Source organism: Mya arenaria, chromosome 12, assembly GCF_026914265.1.
Source record: "Mya arenaria isolate MELC-2E11 chromosome 12, ASM2691426v1".
Lineage (NCBI taxonomy): Eukaryota > Metazoa > Mollusca > Bivalvia > Myida > Myidae > Mya > Mya arenaria.
This window is the reverse complement of record NC_069133.1, coordinates 20,914,818-20,941,283: the sequence shown is the minus strand read 5'-3', so window position 1 is coordinate 20,941,283 and position 26,466 is coordinate 20,914,818. Positions and strand designations below refer to the sequence as shown.

The following is a 26,466-nucleotide window of genomic DNA, read 5'->3' as shown; positions in this document are numbered from 1 at the left end:
TCAAACTTCTGTCAAAATGGAGAAATTGACAAGTAACTATTTGATTTTTAGACAAGTTACAGTTTGAGTTGTTGCCTAGTGACAGTTTGATTTGTTGCTAAGTAACATTAGGATTTGTTGCCAAGTAGTAGTTTGATATGTTTTCGTATTCTACAGATTTTGAACCAAAACATAATTATCATGATTTGTTAGAAAACAAAGGAAAAATATTCAACTCCAGGTCATCTGTACCTTTATAGAATTTAGTTATGGTTCGCTAGTGTATAATCTTAGTAACTTAAAAGGAGTCTATTTTAGATTAGCTTTAAAAATGACTTCAATTGCGTTCATTTAAAGTACATCAATGTATTTACTGTGGTTATTATCTTTCAGAGCTGTTACAATGCTCCATAGCCACATGGTGTACCAGGATGTGATCTCCACTGACGACCTTTCTGCCCTCTTCCTTCACTGTAGCCATAGAAACCACCACCACCACTGCTGCAAGCTTCTGCCCCTCCTGGTGGAGAAGCAATGTGCTGTACAACAGTAAGTGCTTTTGTTAAATTTTGTTTTGAGTGGCTAAAATGGGTGGTGGATTTGTTTAATTGGGTTTTAAACGGCTTATATTGGTACTGGTTTTGTTGAATTGGGTTTTGGGCGGCTAAAATGGGTAGTGGTTTTGTTTTGGGCTACTTATTTTGTTGTAAAATAAAAGTTTAACACAAATGATTTATCCTTTATAATATCAATGTTTCAAGGTTACTTGATGAGATGGTGTCAATGTGCAGGCAGCAGCCACCCTCTCCACCCATCACACAGTTGCTATGGGCAACCATCAACCTAGCCAAACAACATCAAATCAAATTGGCCGAGTCGTCAGTTTTAGCTATACTCGGGTAGGTGGACTGCATGGTTATTCACATGGTTTTATGGACATGTTACTGTACTATTAATAAGATATGTTTGTGCTCCAGCTAGGCCTTAATAGTAGGGTGGGGCGCCCTACTTCCATTTTCCGGCCCCCTGGTGCCTTTTTACTACTCCCTGCTGTGCCCTTCTGTTTGACACAGTCAGATTTCAAAAATAAGTAAACATAATGAATGTACATAAAAAAAATAAAAAGTAAAGATATAAGCTATTAAAGGACCTTTTAGGTATTCATAACAAACTATATGTATCAGTATTAAAAGTAGTTCTGACCTAGCACCCTACCCTTTTCAAACCCTGGCTTGATGTAATTGATATTCATGATAACAAAATGAACTTTTTAAAGTATCATGTACTTAAAATGCTTTACCAGTAGTTTGGGCTTTTCACAACAGTTAGTAATTAAACAATCAGGTATCATCATTTTATCAATTCTTCTGTTGATTAAGTCGTATTGTTACTAAGCTCCAACAAGATCTATATTCTAAGAGCTCATCTTCATCATTAAAATAAAGGATGTTCAAAACTTTTTGGAATACAAATCATGAAATGACTTCCTTAGCAACCAATAACATGTACAAGTAGTTCCTTTGCAACCACCAGCTGAATGATGTTCAAAACTTTTTGAAATACAAATGACTTTCTTAACAACCATTCGATACCTTAGCAATCTTTTATACTATTGGCGGCAGGTGTTTTGAGCAGATGTGTGCGTGGGCATGGTACTGGGAAACCGTCTGTTGGGTTGTCAGTGGAGCAGGTACGCACCAACCAATGAAAAAGATGCATTTGGGGGTGAAGGTGGCACTCAACAGACATGTGCAGACAGCATTGCAGGTGGCACTCAACAATCCAGATAATCTAATATATCCGGCTGTTAAACTGCTAGACACAATGGAAACAGATCAATTGCATAGCCTAGATGAACAGGTTGGGATTATTTAAATAAAATGAACCATATTAGTTCAGATTATACAGATATTCTTACCCAAATTAGGGGCAAAAAGTATTTAAATCATATTGAAATGTCTAAATTGATGTCTAACTTCGTAATTTCATTTGTAATTGATATTAAATGTGGCATGTTTTTTTCTTCAAATTTTGTGTAAAAACTCCATTTTAAAATAATGGCCTGATTTTTTTTTCATTTTTGACCTTACATGCTATTTGCTTTTTTTATGGTATGACATTGATAAAAAGTACTGCCTAAACATTTATTCATGACCCTATTGTTCTCAGGTATTCCAAAACCTAATGGCCATGTTTGCTGCCCAGGAGGTGGACACGAGAAGATTTGTGTATGCCCGCTCGTTGAACCTTCCCGGCACAAGGCAGTCACCATACATGCTTATTGCTACCAAGCTGGATACCCCTGGGAGGAGTTTTACCCCTACAGACTTCTTGAACGTATCAACCCCTTCACCTGGACAGTTCGAGAACCAGCCTGGTGAATCAGGGACTGGTACACAGGATGGGAAAGGGAAAAGTGATGGAAATGAAGACAGAAGCTTTAAAGCAGTAGTGGCCAAAATAGAGGTAACACACAATATAATTTTTAAGGATATATTTTAGTATCATTGGAAACAATTTTGTGTGCAGATAAAAAATGTCTTTTTTGCTGAAAATAGTATTTAAAAAATGAATTAGTTTACACCTTCAGTTACTGCAAAAAACACACATTTATGTCTGATTTTAGTTGAAATCAGTTATTATAATATACAATTTCTTGGTCATTATTTTATATAATTAGTACTTTAATCAGCAAGCAATTTATGCCCTCTCAAATTCTACCTTGTTTATATTGATCAATTTATGGGAAAAGTGAAACCTGGTTATTATAATGACGAACGTCGTTGTTCTGGCGGCCGGGTGGGCGGCCGGGCAGCGTCAAACTCACCTATGAAACTGAATAATTTCAGTAACAGTTGACATATCTTGACCAAACTTGGTCTATAGGAAGAGTTTATGGATACCTTTCATGGGATTGCATTTGGGGTCCCTAGGCTCAAGTTCAAGGTTACTGTTTCTAAAAACAGAAAAAAACGTTTGAAACTGAATTACTTTTGTTAGGGTCCACACATCTTGACCAAACTTGGTCTATAGGAAGAGTTTATGGATACATTTCATGGGATAGGGTTTGGGGTACCTAGGGTCAAGGTCAGGGTCTTTGTTACCTAAAAAAGAAAAAAAAAACAGATGAAACTGAATAACTTTAGTCAGGGTCCACATATCTTGACCAAACATGGTATAAAGGAAGAGTTTATGGAGACCTGTCATGGGATTGTGTTTTGGGGTCCCAAGGATCAAGGTCACTGTTACTAAAAATAGAAGAATGGTTGAAACCGAATAACTTAAGTCAGAGTTCACATATCTTGACCAAACTTGGTCTATAGGAAGAGTTTATGGATACATTTCATGGGATTGCGTTTACGGGGTCCCTAGAGTCAAGGCCAAGGTCACTTTACTAAAAATAGAAAAACGGTTGAAACTGAATAACTTTAGTTAGGGTTGACATATCTTGACCCAACCAGGTATAAAGGAAGAGTTAATGGATACCTTTCATGGGATTGCGTTTGGGGTCCCTAGGTTGAAGGTCAAGGTCACTGTTATTAAAAATAGAAAAATGGTTGAAACTAAATAACTTTAGTATGGGATGACATATCTTGACTAAACTTGGTATAAAGGAAGAGTTTATGGATACCGTTCAATGGATTGCATTTGGGGTCCCTAGGTTCAAGGTCACTGTTACTAAAAATAGAAAAACAGACACAGGCTGAAGTTCTGTCAATCATTAAAAACCTGGTTTCGTTGCATTGCAGCGTTTCTTGTTTATTCATTGAAATCAGGAAATAGACATCATTTTGGTTCAATACAAAGATAAGTGACCTAACATGGAAAAATATGGACCAATGTTGTTCTGTCGTTCATGTTGGTATAGATATATATGTATCTAATAAAATTAAATTTAATGTTGAATGATGTATTAATGTTACAGCATGCTGGAGAGGTGTTAGACTGGGGTAAAATGGCGTGCATATATATTGACGAGTGTCAGCATTCCTCCCCGATGGACTCGCGCCTGTTACACGAGTTTCAGAAGGCGTTCCTGCGGTCATCCCTGTCTGTGATTGGTCACACTTGGGATGACTTCTATCGACAAGTTATCCAGATAAACAAAAACAGTATGGAACATTTTTTTCTGTGTTGAAATATTTTTATAAAATCTCTTTGTTCTTGTAAATAAGTTCTGTAGGCAAGCAGTTGAAATATTTAAGTCATTTATTGGCACTTATGTGTTCTAAAGAAAAAACAAATGACTATTATCTTGTTGTCCTCGTTAATAATGTTTTAAGATTCCTCATTAATACTCAACTAAAAGGAAAGTTACAACTGAAATGAAGATTTGCCAATTGCCATTATTCATAATCATTGTCCCAGACACTTAAAGCGACACTCTTATTCAAAATCCATACATACACAAGTCATGTATAACATAAATTTTGAGTGATATAACTTTAACTACTTACCAAATAATGCATTTATGGAAAATATTAATTATTGATAATAAGATTGTAACTGTGTATTTAATAGCTGAAAATGCAAAATTATTCAAGTGCTAGTGAGTGCTAAAAGATTAACTGTGGTCTAAGTACTATCATTTCATTAGGTAGAAATACCATGTTTTCAGCATCTTTCTTTCAAATTTAACTCAGTATCCTTCATAAGAACCATTGTTTTCGATATATATTTATTCTTTTTGATGTGAAAACAATTGTATTAATTGTGGTACCGTAAATCTTATTCGGGAGAGAGAGTGTATCTTTAATCTATCTTTTACAGAGTTGTGTGAGGACCCCAACCTTGAGGTTGACGTGGGAGGGCTGAGTTCACTAGGCCGTGAGTTGTTCTGTGAGGCATACAGGGCCAAGGAGTGGAATCAGGCATTCTGGGTCCTCCTGGTGTGTCAGAATAGGGGCTGCTCTTTCCTGGGACCCACCCCCGCTTGGAATCTCAAGCCAAGAACCAGGAATGGAGGGAGTGGGGCCCCTGCCGAAGAACGTGTTGATCTGGAGCAGGGCAATATCTGTCTAATGGCTCTTGCCATAGATTGCTGTCTGAAGGCGGATAATCCTAAATTAGCATCTCGACTAGTCAATGGTAACAATACTAAATCTCTGATACCGGAATACTGAAAATATTGGGACCATCTAATCATCAAGCATTATAATGCCAAAGTTTTCTATGATCATAAATTTCGTTTGAATAGCATGTGTAAAAAAACCCTGTTAATCTAGGTAAGGCCATAACAAATTAATGTTTAGTTCCTCGGATTTTTGCCAAAAAAATTTGGAGCGAGCGAGCGAAAAAACAAAAATATTTTTTTTTTTGTCAGTTTTCATAAAAACCGAAGCGAGCGAAGAGCGAAAAATATATTTTCCTTATATTCAATATAAATAAGAAAGATTGTTCAAAATAATTGCCCTTAAACCCATTTTAATGCCATCTTGAACTGAACCTCTAATGGACGTTGGGAAAATGTCGGAATACATACTATTTATTCATTCGTGTTTAGTACAAACATTATATGGATAAATCTAATTTCTTATATAATTAAAACATACTTTAATATGACGATCATTCATAATAAAAAATAACCCTGCTTTTAGTAAAAAGTTTGAAACGACATATATAAATCTACCTGAATCAGTTTAACATCATATGCATCTGTATTTAGACATAACTTAGGACTGATTTTGGATTTGTAAAATATGATCACTTACACAGGCATCATCAAACATCAGACTCCATATAACATAGACTAAATTTTGTTTTTATTATCACAGGAAATGCAAAATTAAAACAAAAACAACAAGGGTATTTTTCAGATTACTTTTTTTGGTTATTTAGATGTTTTTATGCACCAGCCAATTGTATAAATTATGCGCCCCCTAAGTCCGGAATAGCAGGGACTTTGACTTCAAAGCCCGGGTAAAATACCCGACCTGCAGGGACACACTGCTGGTAAAATCCCTGAATACCTATGTGAGGCCCATTCCCGACTATTTTCAATATGAAGACAAAACCACATTCACTAGGCACTGCGGGGCCACCTGAAAGGTAAAAACACAGCCCATTGCCTCTGCTGTCCCCGATATACCCCTGGAACAAGGGCGAGGGGTGGGCGGGGCAGTGGTTACAATTGACAAGTGCATTACAATCCTGGATTATGCTGCAAATAAAAACAAAATATAAAGTGATAAACTTAGGCTTACTTATGTTGAGGTATATCCAGACCAGTGTTTATTTCGCTATTTGTGAAAAGATTTTTGTTCAAAACTGTTGTTTTGTCAGAATTTGATAAAAAATGAGCTTGATACATCAATTTGGACCAAACAATGACTCATGTTTCAGTTAAGTTGACCTGTCATCTTCAGCAACATCGTAACGAGGTATAATTTTGGTCCCTTGTATTATGACTTGAATAAAATAGTACTAAGTTGATCATTCCGATTTTCATTCAAAACGAGTCACTAATTACGCAATATAATCGCTACCAGTTTCAGATACACATGCTTTATTGCATAATGATTGCTTTAAATAATGATCCTTTAGTGCATGAGACAATCAACAATGACTTCAAGCATGCTCAAAACATATTTATTGCCAAAAATAAGATTTAATTTCCAAACTTCGAGCCACATTGTTTATACCGGAAGCTGCCATTTTGATTGAAACCCATGCTAAACTGATCGATATACAGTATAAAAACACTACGCATCGGTAACTTCCCTTTACAAAAACATGAAAACTAGCGTAGAAAAATTATACTTGATTATTTTTAGCCTTTTAATAAATTATTACCTGAAAAAAATCTGCTTGGCGATCAAAATGGAGGTGCGGGCGCACAAAAAAAAAAAAAAAAAAATTTTTTTACATATTCAAAAAAAAAAGAGCGGTAAATCCGTGGAACGAAATATCAATTTGGTGTGGCCAAAGCTTTTAGAAAATATTCTATTCGAATCCGGTTTCAAAATAAATCTTATTACAACCAATCATAAAGGACAGGAAAAATCCACTACCAAAAACCGCTGATGATTAGATGGTCTTTATATATAAAGGTAATGCATTGTTTTTTAAAAATGCAGGAAAAATTCTGATCATAGGACTTCAGTCCTACTGTGCTTTTTCTCTCATTATACCCCCCAAAACAAAGTTTGGGGGGGTATACTGGAATCGGGTTGTCCGTCTGTCTGTCCGTCCGTTTTTTTTTTGTCCGGGATTCATCTTTGTCGTTATTGAACAAATCTTTTTCAAACTTTCAGATATTAATGGCCATGATGTAAACTTGCGCCTCTGTGAAATTGGTACGGGTCACATGACCCTGACCAGAGTTATCTCCCCTTGTTTGTTCTGTTTTATCAAGATTTCTTGGAGCAGATTTGACATAGCAAAGATATTAAACAGTACGGTGCTGCTGCTGTTGAAAATCTGTCATTGGTATGAAACTGCTCTCAGGGTTCTTGTTAAAATAACCTAGTCTATTTTGCATATTTCTTGAATGTCTATATTGAATGTTACTAGCCTTTTCAGTTACCTCAAGGTCTTTATTGAAAATTTCTGGCCTTTGCAGTTACCTCAAGGTCTATATTGAATGTTTCTGACCTTTCCAGTTACCTCAAGGTCTATTTTGATTGTTTCTGGCCTTTGGATTTACCTCATTGTCTGAATTGAACATTTCTGTCCTTTGCAGTTACCTCAAGTTCTATGTTGAATATTTTTGGCCTTGGCAGTTACCTAAAGGTATACAATGTATATTAAATGTTTCTGGCCTTAACAGTTACCTCAAAGGTCTACATTAAATGTTTCTGGCCTTTGCAGGTACCTCAAGGTCTATATTAAATGTTTATGGCCTTTGCAGTTACCTCAAGGTCTATATTGATTGTTTCTGGCCTTTAAAGTTACTACAAGGTCTGTATTGAAGGTTTCTGGCCTTTGCAGTTACCTCAAGGTCTATTTTGTAGGTTTCTGGCCTTTGCATTTACCTAATTGTCTAAATTGAACATTTCTGTCCTTTGCAGTTACCTCAAGGTCTATATTGTATGTTTCTGTTCTTTACAGCTACCTCAAGGTCTACATTGAATGTTTCTGTACTTTACAGTTACCTCAATGTACATTACAGCTACCTCAAGGTCTATATTGAATATTTTCTGTACTTTGCAGCTACGTCAAGATCTATATTGAATATTTCTGTACTTTACAGCTACCTCAATATACATTACAGCTACCTCAAGGTCTATATTGAATATTTTCTGTACTTTGCAGCTACCTCAAGGTCTATATTGAATATTTCTGACCTTTACAGTTACCTCAAGGTATATTTTGAATATTTTCTGTACTTTACAGCTACCTCAAGGTCTATATTGAATATTTCTGACCTTTACAGTTACCTCAAGGTCTATATTGAATATTTCTTAATTGTTCTGTCCTTTACAGAAACAGCAATCAAGGATTACCCTAGTGAGGCCAGGGCAGAGATAGTTTCACAGTTCACCAGTCTTCTACAACAGCTGTGTGCCTGCTCCTTGCTTCAGGAGGCCTTCCATGTGCTCAAAACTGCAACGAGCCTCATGTTTCAAGCAGGTATTACTGGGATACAAGTTGGCATCACTTTTTCCTCACTCTTACTAAAATATGTTTTGATCTGAGAAAAAACAAAGAATGTGAATGCGTTAATCTTTGATCAACTGTGCTATCATTTTAATAAAGAAAAGACTGATATATTTTTTTTTACATTGACAGGAAGTGAAATGGTGCATTCAGATGAATTTGGTAAGTGACCTGTTTCCTGTTATAGATAATAGATTCTTTGTCAGATACAAGTGCCAGATATACTCATTGTAAACAAAGTTAATATAAAACAAGCAATATTTTCAATCAATTTTACAAATTTGTCAAATTATATAAATCTGCATACCCATGACTGTGATCTGAAATCATATGTCTACCCCATATCAACAGTATTAGAAGTGCACAATATAGGTTTATGAAACTTTTTTTTTTTATTTTTTTAATGCCTCATGTTCAACTCATTTGACTTTAATGATAAAAAACAAACAAACAAAAACAAAACAAAAAAAACATAAAAAATCCCCAATTAAAAACAGCAAGAATATGGCTAATATTTATATCTGTGCCTAAATGGTATGCATTTTTTCTGTTTAAAAGCTGCACTCTCACAGATATACCATTTTTACACTTTTTTATTTTTTGTCTTGGAAAGAGCAATTTTTTGCGTAAATATCAGCAAACCAGTGATATAAGATTGCTGACAAAAAATCAGATGGTAGATGTCAGCACTCTTATATAACTGGTTCTCATGGATGTTCTCATAAATTGGCTCGTTCCAAGACAAAAAATAAAAAAGTTGTCAAAACGTTCAATCTGTGAGAGTGCAGCTTTAATCATAATCATTGATTTGCAAAATTCTGTTCAAATTACTTAATTTCAACCAAGTATAAAAAAGTTGTTGCCTTCATAAAAGCTGGTTCTGTCCCTTCAAGCAGCTCCACCTAAATTTGATATTACAGATGTGTCTGAGACTGGCGGGGACCTGTTGCTCTGTTGTCTACGGCAAGAGCAGATCGACCTCGCCCTCAAGGTATATCACCTGCTTCGTGGCCTTCAGGTGCCTGCCCGTATTCATGACGACGTGAACCGCTCAGTCCTCAACGCTCTTGCACGCATGGGAAAGCCAGACATGGCACGGGAAGTCTACCACCAGCTGCAGGATACCATTCTGTTTAAGGAGCAGAGTCTCAAGTCCCCAAGGTGAGGTTAATGAATTGGTTTGCTGACCTTTGTCATAATATTCAGGCGCATACATGTAGCTGACTGTATGCAAATACACAGTTGAGTAATGAAATTTTGACAGGTCGAAGGTTTTGGCATACCAAAAACCCTGAATATGAAAATTTAGATTAGGGGTGTAGGGGTGTACGTTTTTGTGTGTGTGTTTTTAAGCACATGAAACTTTGTGACAATGTTACTACATACAAAATTCGCCTGTGTAGGAAGGCCTGTTACTCTATTTTACATAATTGTCAAGTTGTTCTCCTCGATAGTTTGAAAAAGACATGCAAAATTGAAAAAGACAGGAAAATTTAAATTTTGACCTTTACTATGACCAACCAAGATATTTGCCTGGAACTTGGTACGTATGTTACCAGTGGCAAAATGCACATGTGTACCTATTAAAACCCATTACTATGTTTTTTATACTTGGCAAGTTATGGCCCTTAAAAGGTTGAAAAAGTTATGTAATATTAGGGATGGCAACGAGTAGTAAAATTAATACTCGAGTACTTGGACGTTTGTTCGATCGAGTTCTCGGGTACTCGATTACTCGGAAAAATTGAAAAAGTGTTCGCAAAGACAAGATTGTGTATACATGTATCGTTAATGACGTATATTGTGCGTTGGTCGTATTATTGGTCATTTTCACCTTTAAAGTAAACTTTCATTACGTATTTTAACAAAAAAATGATATAAAAAGAAAACAAATATTGTTTCAGGCTTTTAATTTGTCTTATTCATTTTATTTTATACAAGTATGCACTGCAGAAATGAACAACAATCAGAATTACAATGAACGAAAATTGATAGCATACATAAAAATAGTGAACGAAATTCAATACGAAGTTCAGTTGTTTAGTTGTTTACTCTACAATTATTTTCTTTTAAATGACAGTTTTTCGTACTGTGTAATTGTTGTTTACCTCATTAATATTCATAATTCTTGATTTAAAATATCAACCAATCAATTGTGATAATCATTGCAAAAATAGTTAAAATACACCCATTAAGAAATCAATTCTCGTAACGGTCGATACTCTTTAGTTCGTTAGCGTCCATTGTTTGGGGAAAAGGTCTCTAATTGGTATACTATAGAATTGTGTAGGTGAAAGTACTGCTATCAAAACTTCGCTAATTGACATCAGTGTAATTTGAAATAGGGGTCCTTTGTTTACAGTTTGCAACTATCACAACAACTGTCAACTAATTGATTGAGGTCAATTGTGTACACAGCGGGGATTAGAGGGACCGTAAATTGTCCTCTTGGCAACTAACCAGATCTGATATTTTGTCTGTAAATCGTGTATTTGGTGATTTTTATAGATTTAAAAAATAAAAATCCGAGTACTCGAGTAGTTTTTTGGTACTTGAGTACTCAGACGTTCGATCGAGTACTCGGGTACTTGTTGCCATCCCTATGTAATATGTTTAACTTGGCCTGAACTTTATAACCATTCAAGAATTTCACATGAAACTTTGTGCAAATGTTCCTAATGACAAAATATACATGTTAAGAAAGGGCCATAAATTTGGCTTTTTATACAATCAAGTTATTCCCCTTGAAAAAAACAACAAACAAACTATTGACTAAAAGGAACAGGAAAGAAGAACTCTTGCTTGATATAGATAATGAGATCAGTTTTCAACATCTCAAAATTATTAAAGAAACAGTATACTTTTGAATGAACATAGTCACTGACATTGGAAACTGGATGCTCGTTACTGAACCAGGATTACCATACATACATGTATATTTAATGTTAAATGACTGATGTAAGAGTATATCTTATCATTTATGTAAAAGTTAGATGACATGAAGTACATTTTAATGATAAAGGAAGGGCGGAGTGAATGTAGTGAATAAGTATATCTATTAGAATACTACCTCATTGGCTGACACATTGTCAACCCAAAATCTGACACAGGGTGTGTATCGGACGAGTGGCAGTAGGTGGACCTTTAAACACCTGTGGAAGTTGAAATTCTTAATGATTAAAACTAGTTCTTAATGATCTGCAATTTCATTGGCTGACAATGTAGGTTGTATTCTAAGTAAAAATCCTTGTTTTCTTCCTTTCCAGGTGTATAGTTCTCCATCAAAGCAACTCTCGTGAGGAGATAACTCTGATTGTAAACAAGTACCTTTCCACGCTGTACAGGAAATTCTCGGATCATCTTCGTAGTAACAAGCCCCTGTCAAGAGACAAACTCCTCCTGACAGTTACCTTTAACCCAGACACGAGGTTCTGTCCAAATAGGCAGAAGGTAATCATTTATTAGGATTATAAGCTTACAAAACTGATGTATATGTTATTGACATTAGCAGTTTAGCGTAGCATGTCCATAGCTAATACTGAATTGAAGGTAGTGATGAGCTTTAGATTTTTCTGACAAATGAAAATGGATTGATGCAAATTTGAATGTGTTGATGTAATAATGGTTGTATTAAAAGGGCTTTGAAAAATCTGTTGTTAGATTAAAAATATAAAGCAGAATGTTTTCATTTTAGTAGAGTTCATGTGAACCTCTCAGAGTTTTTTTCCAATTTTTAGGGAATCATGTGGCGTGGCCCTTTGCTAGGCGTCTTTTTGGCAAAAAGGGGAATAATACTAGCATGATTTATGTAATGTTCAACTTGTTTCCAAACCTTTTATTCTACAAACATATGGACATATTCATGAATGGCACTTTATTGCTAAATTTCAATGCTAAATAAACAAATATTTCATTTAACGGTGTGTGTTTTTTTCTTGGGCAGGGAAAAATATATATACTTTTCAGGTGGGAATGGGGCCGAAATTCAGCCCCCAAAAGGGCCGAAAAAACCCACTGCTCTTGTATGAAATAAATGCTTTAGGTTAGAAAGAACAAGCTATGACTCCTTTTTTTTAGTTACCATACCTCCCAAGTTACCCAGTCACCCTGAAGGAAGTGCAACAGTTGCTAGGGCGACCAGACCATGTTACACCTCCCTTGACCTCTGAACTTGATGGGGAGCAGCTATTGGTGGAGCCCAGGAGTCTAGAGGAACATCTGCGGGCCTTGCATGATGCATGCGGTGAGTTTGGTATATCATGGTTCGAAAGGAAAAGGTTTTATGTGGAGAAATTCTTCGAAGCTTTGAGCCTTTTTATATTATCTCTGCTTGGCTATAAGTTTGCCCTGCCTCTGCTTGATGTGTGGTTTACTTGTCTCAAGTTGACCTTAACATTTTGTCTTTATGGACAATACCTCTGATTGTTCCATGGGCTTGCTTGAAAGAAACTTTTGGCAAGCATAACACTTTTCTGCACATGAAGAAGGGATATGAAACATTTCAATTTTGAGCTCTGTAAATGACAGTTTGTATGGGTTGAAGAGTATTAAAAAAACCTGCAAAAAGATATCAATGTCTTACTATCTAATAATAAGGAACAAAGAGCTTGTTTGAAAATAAATCCTGTCAAATTTCAGGAAACTAAAATTTTAGTAATGTTCTTTTCTAACAAATGTAATGTAAAACTGCGATTGTTCAAACGGGCAGTTTTTCGAGAACTGGGGAATGATCTAGGTTGATGCTTTGTCTTTACCATAATTCCTTCTATTTTCACATGAAATATTCTGATGATGGATCAAAACCTATAGAAATAAAGGACTTTAAGACCATTGCTGGTCCCAAATACACAATTATGCACCAGTCAATTTTAAGAAAAACTTACAAATGGTCAAACACCTGGGCAATCTAGTGAAGGTCCTATTGGTAGGGAGATAACCAGATCAGGTGCATTTATTTACTATAAATTTGTCACACCCAAATGAAAGAAAAACTTACAAATGGTCAAACACCTTGGCAATCTAGTGAAGGTCCTATCACTAGGGGGATAGCTAGATCGGGTCCATTACTATAAAATTGTCACACCCAAATGAAAGAAAACAAGTTACAAATGGACAAACACCTGAGCAATCAAATGAAGGTCCCATTACTGAGGGGATCAGCTTAACCGTATCATATAGATGGTATAATTTAACTGCGCCATCAAGTTCAGTAATTTGTTATTTCATGTTCTCGTCCTCTGGTCACAAGACACTAATAAGCCCTCTGACTTTCTTTACTGGACATATGATACAACAGGTCTGTGAGACAGACAAAATGTTAAACTTAATTCTGACTTTTTTCATAATATGTACTGTGATATTCATATTTTTACTTGGTTAGAAAATGTGTTGTTTTTTTTTTGTAAAAATCATCTATGCTATTTATTCACTGTTTATTTTTTTTATTTTACATTTTCTTATTTAGTTGACAACAGCCTTTGAACATATGAGTGATCAGTGCCAAAGTAAACAATCTATATGACGACCTCAAACTTTGAAAATACATTGTAAGACATTTCATAACACTGTTATGATAACAGACTAAAATGGTAACATGGGTTGTTCAATACATGGATCACTCTAGGTTTTATTTCGGGCCCCGGTGTCCTCGAGCAATCACAGTTTTACTATGTGATGTGTTGTTTGTATAGATAGATTGATAGATAGATAGATTTATGCATGCATATATATATATGTCATAGTGATAAACCAAATATTACATAAAGTTATTGCACAGACTGTAACATAGAAGTTAGGGATGATGTACCGTATATACTATATTATGAACTCATAAAAATGCTTTGGATACATACATATGTTACTCAAGACTTGATTCAGTGAGACATATATAACACAGGATAACCCATTAAAGTTATTCAACTTATTTCCAAGGAGGTCCTTATGACAATTTTTTTTTGCAAACTTCTAGGATGTTAGCTGTTTGATTGCAAACTTTTAAGATGTTAGCTGTTTAAGTTTGGGTTTTTTATACAAATAATTAACTTACTCTGACTAGTTAAAGCATGATTAAATGTTTGAGATTGAAATTCTATTTACAGTAATAATGCCACAGACTGTAAAAAACATATGACACATCAACATAATATGACAAAAAATCTGAAAACTAATATGCAAGCTTAAAATCTAAATTAATCACAATTAATAAAATATGAAATCTTCCAATTCTGCACACTTCATACCAACAGTGAGATGTGAATTTTCTTCTTTTTTAAAAGTATTATTATTTTTAAAAGTATTCTTATTTTAAAATTCTTTTAACTTTATTGGAAGACTGGCAAATAGCACTGGCAAAAATATAAATTTCCCGATTAAAATGCTTTGGACTTGCATGTATCTGTCTTCCTCAGTAAAAGGCTTATTACTCTGGCTTTAATAATTCTTGAGTTATGCCCCTTGATTGATGGAAGAAAACAGACGAGTGTGTTTTTTGTCTTGTGGCGCTTTAATTTTCTTCTCTGAGCTTTATTTTTCACTGAGTGTGCAATTAACATGACACTGAGCTACTAAATTATAATTTTTCGTAACTGTTAAAGCTGCACTCTCACAGATTGTACATTTTGACAACTTTTTTATTTTTTTGTCTTGGAACGAGCCAATATTTGCAAAAATCCATGGAAACCAGTTATATAAGTCTGCTGACAAAATAAAGATCACAGATTTTTATATATAAGTTCATAAATTGATGTTTAATGCATGATTTCTTAAACCGTTAGTAATGGTTTAAGTCATTAAACATTAATTTTCGAACGCAAATATGGAAATCTGCGATCTGATCTTTTGTCAGCAATCTTATATCATTGGTTTGCAGATATTTACGCAAAAATTTGCTCTTTCCAAGACAAAAAATAAAAAAAAAGTTGTCAAAATGGTAGTCTGTGAGAGTGCAGCTTTTATACAATGAATAGATTTATTAGTCACATGATTACCTTTGACACACAAATTGATGTGGACTTTCATTCACCATATTTTTTTTAATTACCGTAGGCATAATGTGTTTGAATGTCATGTCAATTGCAATTTGGCACATGGGCTGATTGTTCAGAATTTTATGAAAGGTAACAACATGATTAATGACATCTTTGTGAATTCTTTAAGGTGGAAAAAACTTATGTACTGGTATATTTAAATATGAAAAGTACATCTTAAGCACCTTTCTCAATTCTTGTTAGAAATACTGCAGATAACAAGGGTATCCTTGAAAGTTGCAGAACAGTAAAGATTTGTAGGTAAACAATGATGTTAAAAATGTTGTTAACTAAAACAAAGCTCCCAACTATTGGCCCATTATTTCGCAATCTGTGTAACACTTTAACAAGTCCTTGTTTTGCTGTGTGAAGAAGAAAGGTGTAGCTGCTGTAGAGGTAAGTAGCTTATGTTGCTTACAAGCTTGACCAAAACAAATATTAAAATTTGTCTTAGAATGAGCCAATTATTGCTTTCATGTCTGGAAACCAGTGATATAAGACTGCTCAGACAGACAAAAGATCAGATTGCAGTTTTTCATATTTACGTTGGAAATCAGATGTTTTATGGCATAACTAACACTAAGAAAAATGAAATTTTCGGCAGCTTTTCAAACAATTGTGATTTGTTCTATTGGGAGTTATAGTATCTTATATGACTGAATTAAAGTCATTGATACCAAAATCAGCTGATACTGAAACTATAATCAAAGCACTGAAAGTGCTGAAGGACGGTGCGCTTATTTTGTTGTATGCCGTGTTAAAAATCAGCTGATACTGAAACTATAAAAACTTGCAAAACTGTCAATCTGTGAGAGTGCACCTTTTAAACTCTTTCCTTAAATTATGATTGGACATATTTGAAAGTAAATTCAGTAATTCTAACGTATCTAACACGCAAATGCTAAGAAAGAATAGATAAAATGTTTGGTGATTATTTTAAAATGCAAACTTTCAAAATGTCCCATTTGCTTTTGTCACCCAGCTTTGATGTAAATTTGTTATACAATTTATTTGATAATTTTTATGCCCCCGAAGGTGGGCATATTAAAATCGCACCGTCCGTCCGTCCGGCTCTGTAACTTTCCCTTGTATGGACAGATTTTAAAATAACTTGCCACATGTGTTCCACATACCAAGACGACGTGTGGCGTGCAAGACTCGTGTCCCTACCTCAAAGGTCAAGGTCACACTTAGTGTTTATTCACAATGGAGTGCTGCATATAAGGACATAGAGTATAGGTTGTCGTGTCCGGGCTGTAACTTTCCCTTGTATGGACAGATTTTAAAATAACTTGCCACATGTGTTCCACATACCAAGACGACGTGTCGGGTGCAAGACCCGTGTCCCTACCTCAAAGGTCAAGGTCACACTTAGTGTTTATTATACCCCCCAAAACAAAGTTTGGGGGGGGGGTATACTGGAATCGGGTTGTCCGTCTGTCCGTCTGTCCGTCCGTTTTTTTTTTGTCCGGGATTCATCTTTGTCGTTATTGAACAAAGCTTTTTCAAACTTTCAGATATTAATGGCCATGATGTAAACTTGCGCCTCTGTGAAATTGGTACGGGTCACATGACCCTGACCAGAGTTATCTCCCCTTGATGTGTTAAAGTAGGCAAAATAAGCCCTGTCCGGGATTCATCTTTGTTATTATTCAACAAATCTTTATCAAACTTTCAGAAATTAATGGCCATGTTGTAAACTTTCGCCTCTGTGAATTTGGTACAGGTCACATGACCCTGACTGGAGTTATCTCCCCTTGATGTGTTAAAGTAGGCAAAATAAGCCCTGTCCGGGATTCATCTTTGTTATTATTCAACAAATCTTTATCAAACTTTCAGAAATTAATGGCCATGTTGTAAACTTTCGCCTCTGTGAATTTGGTACAGGTCACATGACCCTGACTGGAGTTATCTCCCCTTGTAGGCAAAATTAGCTTTGTCCGGCCTATCCCCAGGGCAAACAACCTAGACATGGAGGGGTGGGGGGTATTCGTTAGCCTATGGCTTACAGTTCTAGTTCACAATGGAGTGCTACAAATAAGGACATAGAGTGTAGGTTGTCGTGTCCGGGCTGTAACTTTCTCTTGTATGGACAGATTTAAAAATAACTTGCCACATGTGTTCCACATACCAAGACGATGTGTCGCGTGCAAGACCCGTGTCCCTACCTCAAAGGTCAAGGTCACACTTAGTGTTTATTTACAATGGAGTGCTGCATATAAGGACATAGAGTATAGGTTGTCGTGTCCGGGCTGTAACTTTCCCTTGTATGGACAGATTTTAAAATAACTTGCCACATGTGTTCCACATACTAAGACGACGTGTCGCGTGCAAGACCCGTGTCCCTACCTCAAAGGTCAAGGTCACACTTATTGTTTATTTACAATGGAGTGCTGCATATAAGGACATAGGGTATAGGTTGTCGTGTCCGGGCTGTAACTTTCTCTTGTATGGACAGATTTTAAAATAACTTGCCACATGTGTTCCACATACCAAGACGACGTGTCGCGTGCAAGACCCGTGTCCCTACCTCAAAGGTCAAGGTCACACTTAGTGTTTATTTACAATGGAGTGCTGCATATAAGGACATAGAGTATAGGTTGTCGTGTCCGGGCTGTAACTTTCCCTTGTATGGACAGATTTTAAAATAACTTGCCACATGTGTTCCACATACCAAGACGATGTGTCGCGTGCAAAAACCCGTGTCCCTACCTCAAAGGTCAAGGTCACACTTAGAGTTTATTTACAATGGAGTGCTGCATATAACGACATAGAGTATAGGTTGTCGTGTCCAGGCTGTAACTTTCCCTTGTATGGACAGATTTTAAAATAACTTGCCACATGTGTTCCACATACCAAGACGACGTGTCGCCTGCAAAAACCCGTGTCCCTACCTCAAAGGTCAAGGTCACACTTAGTGTTTATTCACAATGGAGTGCTGCATATAAGGACATAGAGTATAGGTTGTCGTGTCTGGGCTGTAACTTTCCCTTGTATGGACAGATTTTAAAATAACTTGCCACATGTGTTCCACATACCAAGACGATGTGTCGCGTGCAAAAACCCGTGTCCCTACCTCAAAGGTCAAGGTCACACTTAGAGTTTATTTACAATGGAGTGCTGCATATAACGACATAGAGTATAGGTTGTCGTGTCCAGGCTGTAACTTTCCCTTGTATGGACAGATTTTAAAATAACTTGCCACATGTGTTCCACATACCAAGACGACTTGTCGCCTGCAAAAACCCGTGTCCCTACCTCAAAGGTCAAGGTCACACTTAGTGTTTATTCACAATGGAGTGCTGCATATAAGGACATAGAGTATAGGTTGTCGTGTCCGGGCTGTAACTTTCTCTTGTATGGACAGATTTTAAAATAACTTGCCACATGTGTTCCACATACCAAGACGACGTGTCGTGTGCAAGACCCGTGTCCTTGCCTCAAAGGTCAAGGTCACACATAGTGTTTATTCACAATGGAGTGCTGCATATAAGGACATAGAGTACAGGTTGTCGTGTCCGGCCTGTAACTTTCCCTTATATGGACAGATTTTAAAATAACTTGCCACATGTGTTCCACATACCAAGACGACGTGTCGCGTGCAAGACCCGTGTCCCTACCTCAAAGGTCAAGGTCACACTTAGTGTTTATTCACAATGGAGTGCTGCATATAAGGGCATAGAGTATAGGTTGTCGTGTCAGGGCTGTTACTTTCCCTTGTATGGACAGATTTTAAAATAACTTGCCACATGTGTTCCACATACCAAGACGACGTGTCGCCTGCAAAAACCCGTGTCCCTACCTCAAAGGTCAAGGTCACACTTAGTGTTTATTCACAATGGAGTGCTGCATATAAGGGCATAGAGTATAGGTTGTCGTGTCAGGGCTGTTACTTTCCCTTGTATGGACAGATTTTAAAAAAACTTGACACATGTGTTCCACATACCAAGACGACTTGTCGCGTGCAAGACCCGTGTCCCTACCTTAAAGGTCAAGGTCACACTTAGTGTTTATTCACAATGGAGTGCTGCATATAAGGACATAGAGTATAGGTTGTCGTGTCAGGGCTGTAACTTTCCCTTGTATGTACAGATTTTAAAATCACTTGCTACATGTGTTCCACATACGAAGACAACGTGTCGTGTGCAAGACCCGTGTCCCTACCTCTAAGGTGAAAGATACACTAAGTGTTTATTCACAAGGGAATTCTGAATATAAGGACATAACAGTGTAGGTTGTCAAGTATGGGTTGTATTTTTTTATGTTCAGAGGCCATTTAAAATAACTTGCCATATGTATTTGACACGTAAAGGCAAGATAAACTTTTCATATACTGACCTTGTCCGTAGGTCAATGTCACATTCGGGGGCATTCGTCACATACTGTGACAGCTCTTGTTATCTGATGACTATATTTACAGTAACAATTTAACTTTGTGTTAATTTACTAAAATAGTTATATTTTCAAGTCTAAATAAGACAATTATATATAAACAGTACAATATTTTATTCTATGAAAGACTTAAATATAAATAAAAATGTTCTAAAAAATCTGTGTTGAACTATTATTATTATGTTTATTTTTAGACGTTGATGTTAACATCTCTGAACAAAAAGTTGCTATACATAAACAACTGGACATCCAAAATATTCCCATGAGCCCAGAGGTGCACTTACCAAGTGGTGGGCTCAGTTCTCCACAAGCCCAGGATACGCATTTTCCCAATGAAGGGTCAAACACTTCATCCATTTTATTCTCTGACTGTGGCAGCCATCTTGTCAACGTTTCCTCGAGTTGGGAGGAGCAGGATCTTTTCTCTTTGACACCAATGTCAACCGATTGTGCTGTTCAACCTGTTGCTATGAATACAGATGAGGTTCATGCTGTTGCTACAAATACAAATGAGCTTTACACTGTTGCTGTGGATACAAATGGGGTTCACTCTGTTGCTACAAAAACAAATTGGGTAAATACTGTTGCTACGGACACAGATGAGCTTAACACTGTTGCGATGGATACAGATGGTGCCCACACTGTTGCTATGGACATAGATTGCATTCACACTGTTTCTAGAGATACAGACGAGGTTCACACTGTTGCTTCTGATTCACACAGAGTTTGTACTGTTGCTATGGATACAGACAAAACTCAAGGTTTTTCATCCATCATTCCGGAAGTGTGTGATAATAAGGATGAGGGGGATCAAGTATTGCAACCATCAAACTGTGAGAGAACCTTTGCTACCACCAAGAACCTCAATGATAATGTCTCTACCTTGCCAGGACTGGAAATAAATGGTGAACATACAAGTTTTTCGGGACAAGAGTGTTTACAACATGTGGTGTCAAGTCAGAATCATCAAGAACCGTGGCAGGAAAAAGTGCTATATGCTAACATGGCCCATGATATTTCAAAAGGTATGAAAACAGCTACTCATGGTGTTAAATCTGATGCTATGTTTGCATCATCATATTCTCCTGCGACATGTTTACCATCACTTACTGATACCGTACCAAATGTTCATAGTTTAGACACTAGTGACCATGATCGATCAATCAGTATTGCAAGTTCAGATGTAGATCCCTCGTCTCCTGCCATATCTGGGGAAGGCATGTTACTGTCACCACTCTCTCGACCAAGTAGCTGTAGTACAGACTTGGATGATGAGGAGGATGTGGACGTCCGGGACAAACCACCTGCACTTGTTATTCACAGAGTGTACGGAATATTCTCATCAGAAAATGATTCTTGATAATATGTTAGCTTTGCTCAAATTTTTAGGCAATATCATATTTGTCAGATTGTTGATCCTTGGTGTTTATCACTTTGAGTTGCTTGCGTATAGTCCATATCGCTCGAGACCGCAGGTTGAGTGCAATGTATCATTACGCAATCAATGAGAAGTAATATAATTCTACCGATCCACTGACTAACATATTATTTATTTATTCCTATAAAGTGTTATAAAATAAAAGTAGTTTTGTTAAAAAAGCATTTTAACTTGACCACAAGAAAACCTTTTCCTTCTGCATTATATTTTGAGAGTAGATATTCCCCTGCTTACAAGTCTCTACTGTGTGATACCGATTCAGAAATATGTAATACTTTCTCAGGGATCCCCACAGTCAGGGAAAAGTCAAGAAGTTTTTAAATTGGTTAGTGAAATATGGAAAATGAGCAAAAGAAAGAATGGGTAAATAGTGCCCATTCTAAATCTAAAAATTGTTTTTCAAAGAACAATTCTCAAGGTAAACAGTTATTGAGTCAGAGTCAAGGTCACTCTTTATATACGTCTTCCTGTTCAGGTTAAGGTCACTCTTTGTATACGCCTGTCTGTTCAAGTCAAGGTCACTCTTTGTATACGCCTTCCTGCTCAGGTCATGGTCAAGGTCACTCTTAAAATAAGTTTTCCTGTTCAGGTCAAGGTCACTCTTTATATATGCCTTTCTGTTCAGGTCAAGGCCAAGGTCGCTCTTTATATATGCCTTCCTGATCAAAGAAATGGTATTTTGGTTCAAGGTGATAGTCATGTACACTCAAAAATGATGTTTGTTGAATAAGGGTCAAGGGCATTCTTATTACTGTTTTTCTTAGTTATATGTTAGTTTATTGATAAAAGGTCAAGGTCTTTTTAATTACAGACTGTTTTTTCTCTGAGAAAGAGACTTGGTTATGAGCATTTGTAAGGTCACACATATTTTAAATTTTCCTTTCAAACAAATACTCTTAGTACGGATCTACACATTGTCCAAGACCAATTGACATGGTCATAGTGTATTAAGGAGACTGTATGCATTTGGATATATTGCGAGGTGATTTCAATGGCTGAAACATGATATTTACAAGGGACTTTTTATTTTAACAGAAATTAATGGTTGAGTCTGGACAACATTATGTCATCCTCGGCACCCCAGCGTATCATAGCCTATATATAGGTTATGATACGCTGGGGAGCCTAGTATGCATTATGTAAACATTACATAAATGATATTATGAAGAATCATTTTATCTTGTGTATGTTCGTTCTAGTCATAAACCATGTGTTTTATATGAAAACGTTCAAACTTTCTAGAGGACACTAAAATAAAATCGAGGTCTATGTATATTCAATTTTTATCCGAATTATGCCCTTTATGATTTGATACTTGTATTTCTAAATAGGCTGTCAATAAGAAATATACAAATATTTTATGTAAATTTCTATCGATAATTCGCTATCTATTTAGTTTGGCATATAAAAACTGGCTAGTGTTGCATAATGGCTATGTCATACATTTTATTAATAGTGTATCCTTTCCAGCAAGTACACATTATTAATTTTTATGATTTTGGGTTTTTCAGGTAAAAATGGAAGAATTTGTAACTCTTTTACTTCGATTTTCCATTCATGGAGTTCGGCCAAATCATAATACGTCACTATACATAAAAACACAAAAACAGGAATCTGAAAATTGAAATATGCAAACATTCGAATAATAAACTGGTGTCAACATAATCAAAGGATTTTCGCGTCACATCGAATGTGCTAGAATCTTCAGCCATTTTTCCAAATAATGGGACAATAACTATAAAAAGAATTCTTAGGACTTGAACACCTTTCCCCATTGGAAAAGATCCTCAAACCAACAACTTCTGTTAAGGATGTACATAGGACAATTGAACAAATCAGTGAAATTGAAATCAACGATGATTTGAGGGTAATATTTGAAGACATGTCCCTGTTGGAAACATCAACTGCAGTTCAAATAGCCTTATTTCGTGATTAAGGTCGATACAATTGAGGAAATGGATATTGAAACAATTGAAGATATAATACAGAAAATTTCATCTGTGTGAGATTATCTTAAATCAGTAAATCAAATTGAAACAATGTCAAATTCACAACCCTTCTAGCAGAGAGAAAGTTGCCATTTTTTTATCATCATCATCATCATCATCATCATCATCATCATCATCATCATCATCATCATCATCATCAACAAATCATCAACAAAAAATTGTCAAACTGAGCCATTTCTTTTTGCTGTATGAAATACTATAAAAAAATATATATGTGGCTAATTTTCATGCTAGAACATTATTCTCTCCAAAACCACAGTGGATCTAACCTTTCACAATTGAAATATGTCTCCCACATTCATGGTAAAGTTTGTTTTAAGGTCAAAGAAAAAGGTTACATGACTATAGTTTCTGTCCATTCCATTTCTCTTGAACTGCTTGAAGGATTTTGAAACTTGCCACAAACTTTCACCATATTCAGATGAAGTCACACTTAAAGGTCAAAGGTCATATGACTAGGTTCAACATATTATTATCAGATGTGCATACATGTAGTTGCATACCTCAGTTTTAAATTACATAAACAACTTTAGTTTAGTCTAGTCAAGTCTAGTTTACTTTATTACTGTACTGGGGTGTTTAAAGTAAAATTATGAACAATATTGGCAATGATATATGATGATTAAAAGTGCAACTATGTTATTTACAACAATTAAAGGATATTAATACCTGTTACTAAAAGCTCAAACTTGAATATGGTTTCCTGCGCCCTGTATATCTCATATCGGGTCACCTACTAACCCCGTAACGTATATATCATGTTGACCGCCTGTTAACATGTTTAAATATTTTATTTATTCATCGAAATATTCATCGGAAACAGAAAATAGACGCCATTTTGGTACGATATAAATTTGGTGACCCAATATGGAAAAAAATATGGGGTCAGCACGTGACCAGTCCTGGACCAATGACGTTGCTTCATTTATGTTGGAGGCATGATATTATAAGTTACGGGGTTACTGTAGGTGTCCCGATATGGGATATACAAGGCAACGGAAACCATATCGGGTGAGAACAAAGGTCGAATTTGAATATGGTTTCCTGGCACCGTATATCCCATATCGGGTCACCTACTAACCTGGTAATGTATATATCACATTGACAACCTGTTTAAATGTTTCATTTATTCATCAGAATCGGTAAATAGACGCCATTTTTATTAAGATATAAATTTGTTGACCAAATATGGAAAAAAATATGGGGTCAGCGCGTGACCAGTCCAGTGGACCAATGGCATTGCATCATTTATGTTAGAGGCGTGATATAGATCTGTATATTGTCCAGAATCACTGCAAATAAACAAGTCTCAGATCTATATTTAGAAATCACTGACATAGGTCATTATTATAATCAATTGAGCAAATTTAGCTGATATATAACCAATTGAGAATGCACCCTGATTGTTTTTATACTAGAAATCATGCAGAAAAAGGTGTAATAAAGGATACATGTATTTTCATTTAGCCAAACTAATAAATGACCCAAAAAATTGACTGAGTGAAATAGCACATTACTAACCTACAGTTTAATGCATTAAAAGTTATAATAGTAAATAATAAGGATTAGGTCTCGAAAAAAGTGCCCTCTTGTTGGTGAAAAGTGGCTTATTTCTTACTTTTTTTAACATTGACAATGCAAAGTAACATACACAACACACATAATTAACTGCTGTATGAATAAAATCTTACCGTTATTAAAAGATAAACAATAAAACCTTTTTCCAATGTCATGTTAAACATACATGTAACAGCCATTGAAATCATCTTGAATATCAGAATGCATACAGTCTCCTTTATACGTAGTGATGGTGGGTTTAAACAAGATCAAAATTAATATTTGGGTATCAAACATTGATTACAAACATGCCATATCCCCCTGTGGAGGGAAAAATCCCCCAGAATTTCGACCCTTCACCTGGTCCCCCACTGGGGGATTTATATCCCATGGAATGAAAAAAAAAAAAAAAAAAAAAATTATTATAATTTTGCAAAAAACTGTCTAAAGGTTGACAGTGAAAAGCATCCATAATATTATGATTTCAAAAATTTATTGTAACATAAGTGTGTTTCTGTTTTTTTCTTACATAAATGTAGATATTGCGCTTGATTTTGCTGTGTAAAAATCTCCTAGTGTAATACCAAAATCCCCTGGAATTCAGACCAAAATCTCCTGGGAAGCCTCTCAGAAATGTGGCGTGTATGTATGTGATATTGTGTTTTTGTTATGAAAACGATTTTGAAAGTATTGATTGATTTTATTTATTTTTCGCTAGACAATTAATTTATTTTATCTGACCTACGGTCTACAGCATTTCTTGTGTTTAAACATGTACAAATAATATAATATGATTGTTAATATATAGTTTTATTGTCTTTTGATTGTTGTTTTAATTATACAGTACATTTTATTGTAGATTTATAAATTCTTATGATATGTAATACAATGCTCATAAATTTACAATATTATTAATATTATCCCATAATGAATGGTGAAATAAACTTTGAAATGTTGCATGTCAATTATTTACATGTATTTAAACCCAGATGGACAGAAAAGAAGTGTAATTGGTCTATAAAGATTTCTGTTTTGACAATTAAATTTGATGCCCCTGTTTAATAGAGGGCAGACCAAGACTTACGTACAAAATACAACCTTAGACCTTGAAACTTGAGTGGTAGGTTGCCCTTGACCAGTACATGACCCCTATCGATTAGGTGAGTAGGTCAAAGGTCAAGGTCACAATCAAGTTTGATTAAAACTTTGTCTGCACAATTACTAGTGTACTATTTGACCTAGGACAATGAAACTTCAATTGCAGGTTGCTCTTGACCAGTAGATGACCTCTTTTGTGTTCAGTAGGTCAAAGGGCAAGGTCAACATTCATTTTTCCGCACCATAACTCAAGATTACACTTTACCTAGGACCATCAATTTTCAATGGAAGGTTGCATTTGACCAGTAGATGACCCTTTTTGTTTTGGGGTCAGTAGATCAAGGTCACATCTAACTGCCATATGAAAACT

The 26,466-nt window shown here is 35.7% G+C and overlaps 1 protein-coding gene across 1 annotated transcript; it reads left to right on the top strand.

Annotated features, from left to right (window-relative positions):
• Positions 1 to 25,954, top strand: LOC128212198 (uncharacterized). Its single transcript, XM_052917526.1, has 14 exons — positions 1 to 32; positions 373 to 528; positions 741 to 878; positions 1,602 to 1,839; positions 2,149 to 2,445; positions 3,905 to 4,091; positions 4,750 to 5,067; positions 8,404 to 8,550; positions 8,710 to 8,739; positions 9,498 to 9,738; positions 11,844 to 12,027; positions 12,655 to 12,820; positions 20,189 to 21,320; positions 22,944 to 25,954. Exons 2-14 carry the CDS (start codon positions 383 to 385, stop codon positions 22,945 to 22,947), a joined length of 3,228 nt encoding a protein of 1,075 aa, XP_052773486.1. The 5' UTR covers positions 1 to 32; positions 373 to 382; the 3' UTR covers positions 22,948 to 25,954.
• The last annotated feature ends 512 nt before the right edge of the window (positions 25,955 to 26,466 follow it).

What these genes read in the sequence shown, in the direction of transcription:
- LOC128212198 (XM_052917526.1), top strand. Translation starts at nt 383, where the DNA reads ATGCTCCATAGCCACATGGTGTACCAGGATGTGATCTCCACTGACGAC. An exon ending in TGCATAGCCTAGATGAACAG is followed by an intron (nt 1,840 to 2,148) that starts GTTGGGATTATT and finishes TATTGTTCTCAG; the next exon opens with GTATTCCAAAACCTAATGGC. An exon ending in CAGAGTCTCAAGTCCCCAAG is followed by an intron (nt 9,739 to 11,843) that starts GTGAGGTTAATG and finishes CTTCCTTTCCAG; the next exon opens with GTGTATAGTTCTCCATCAAA.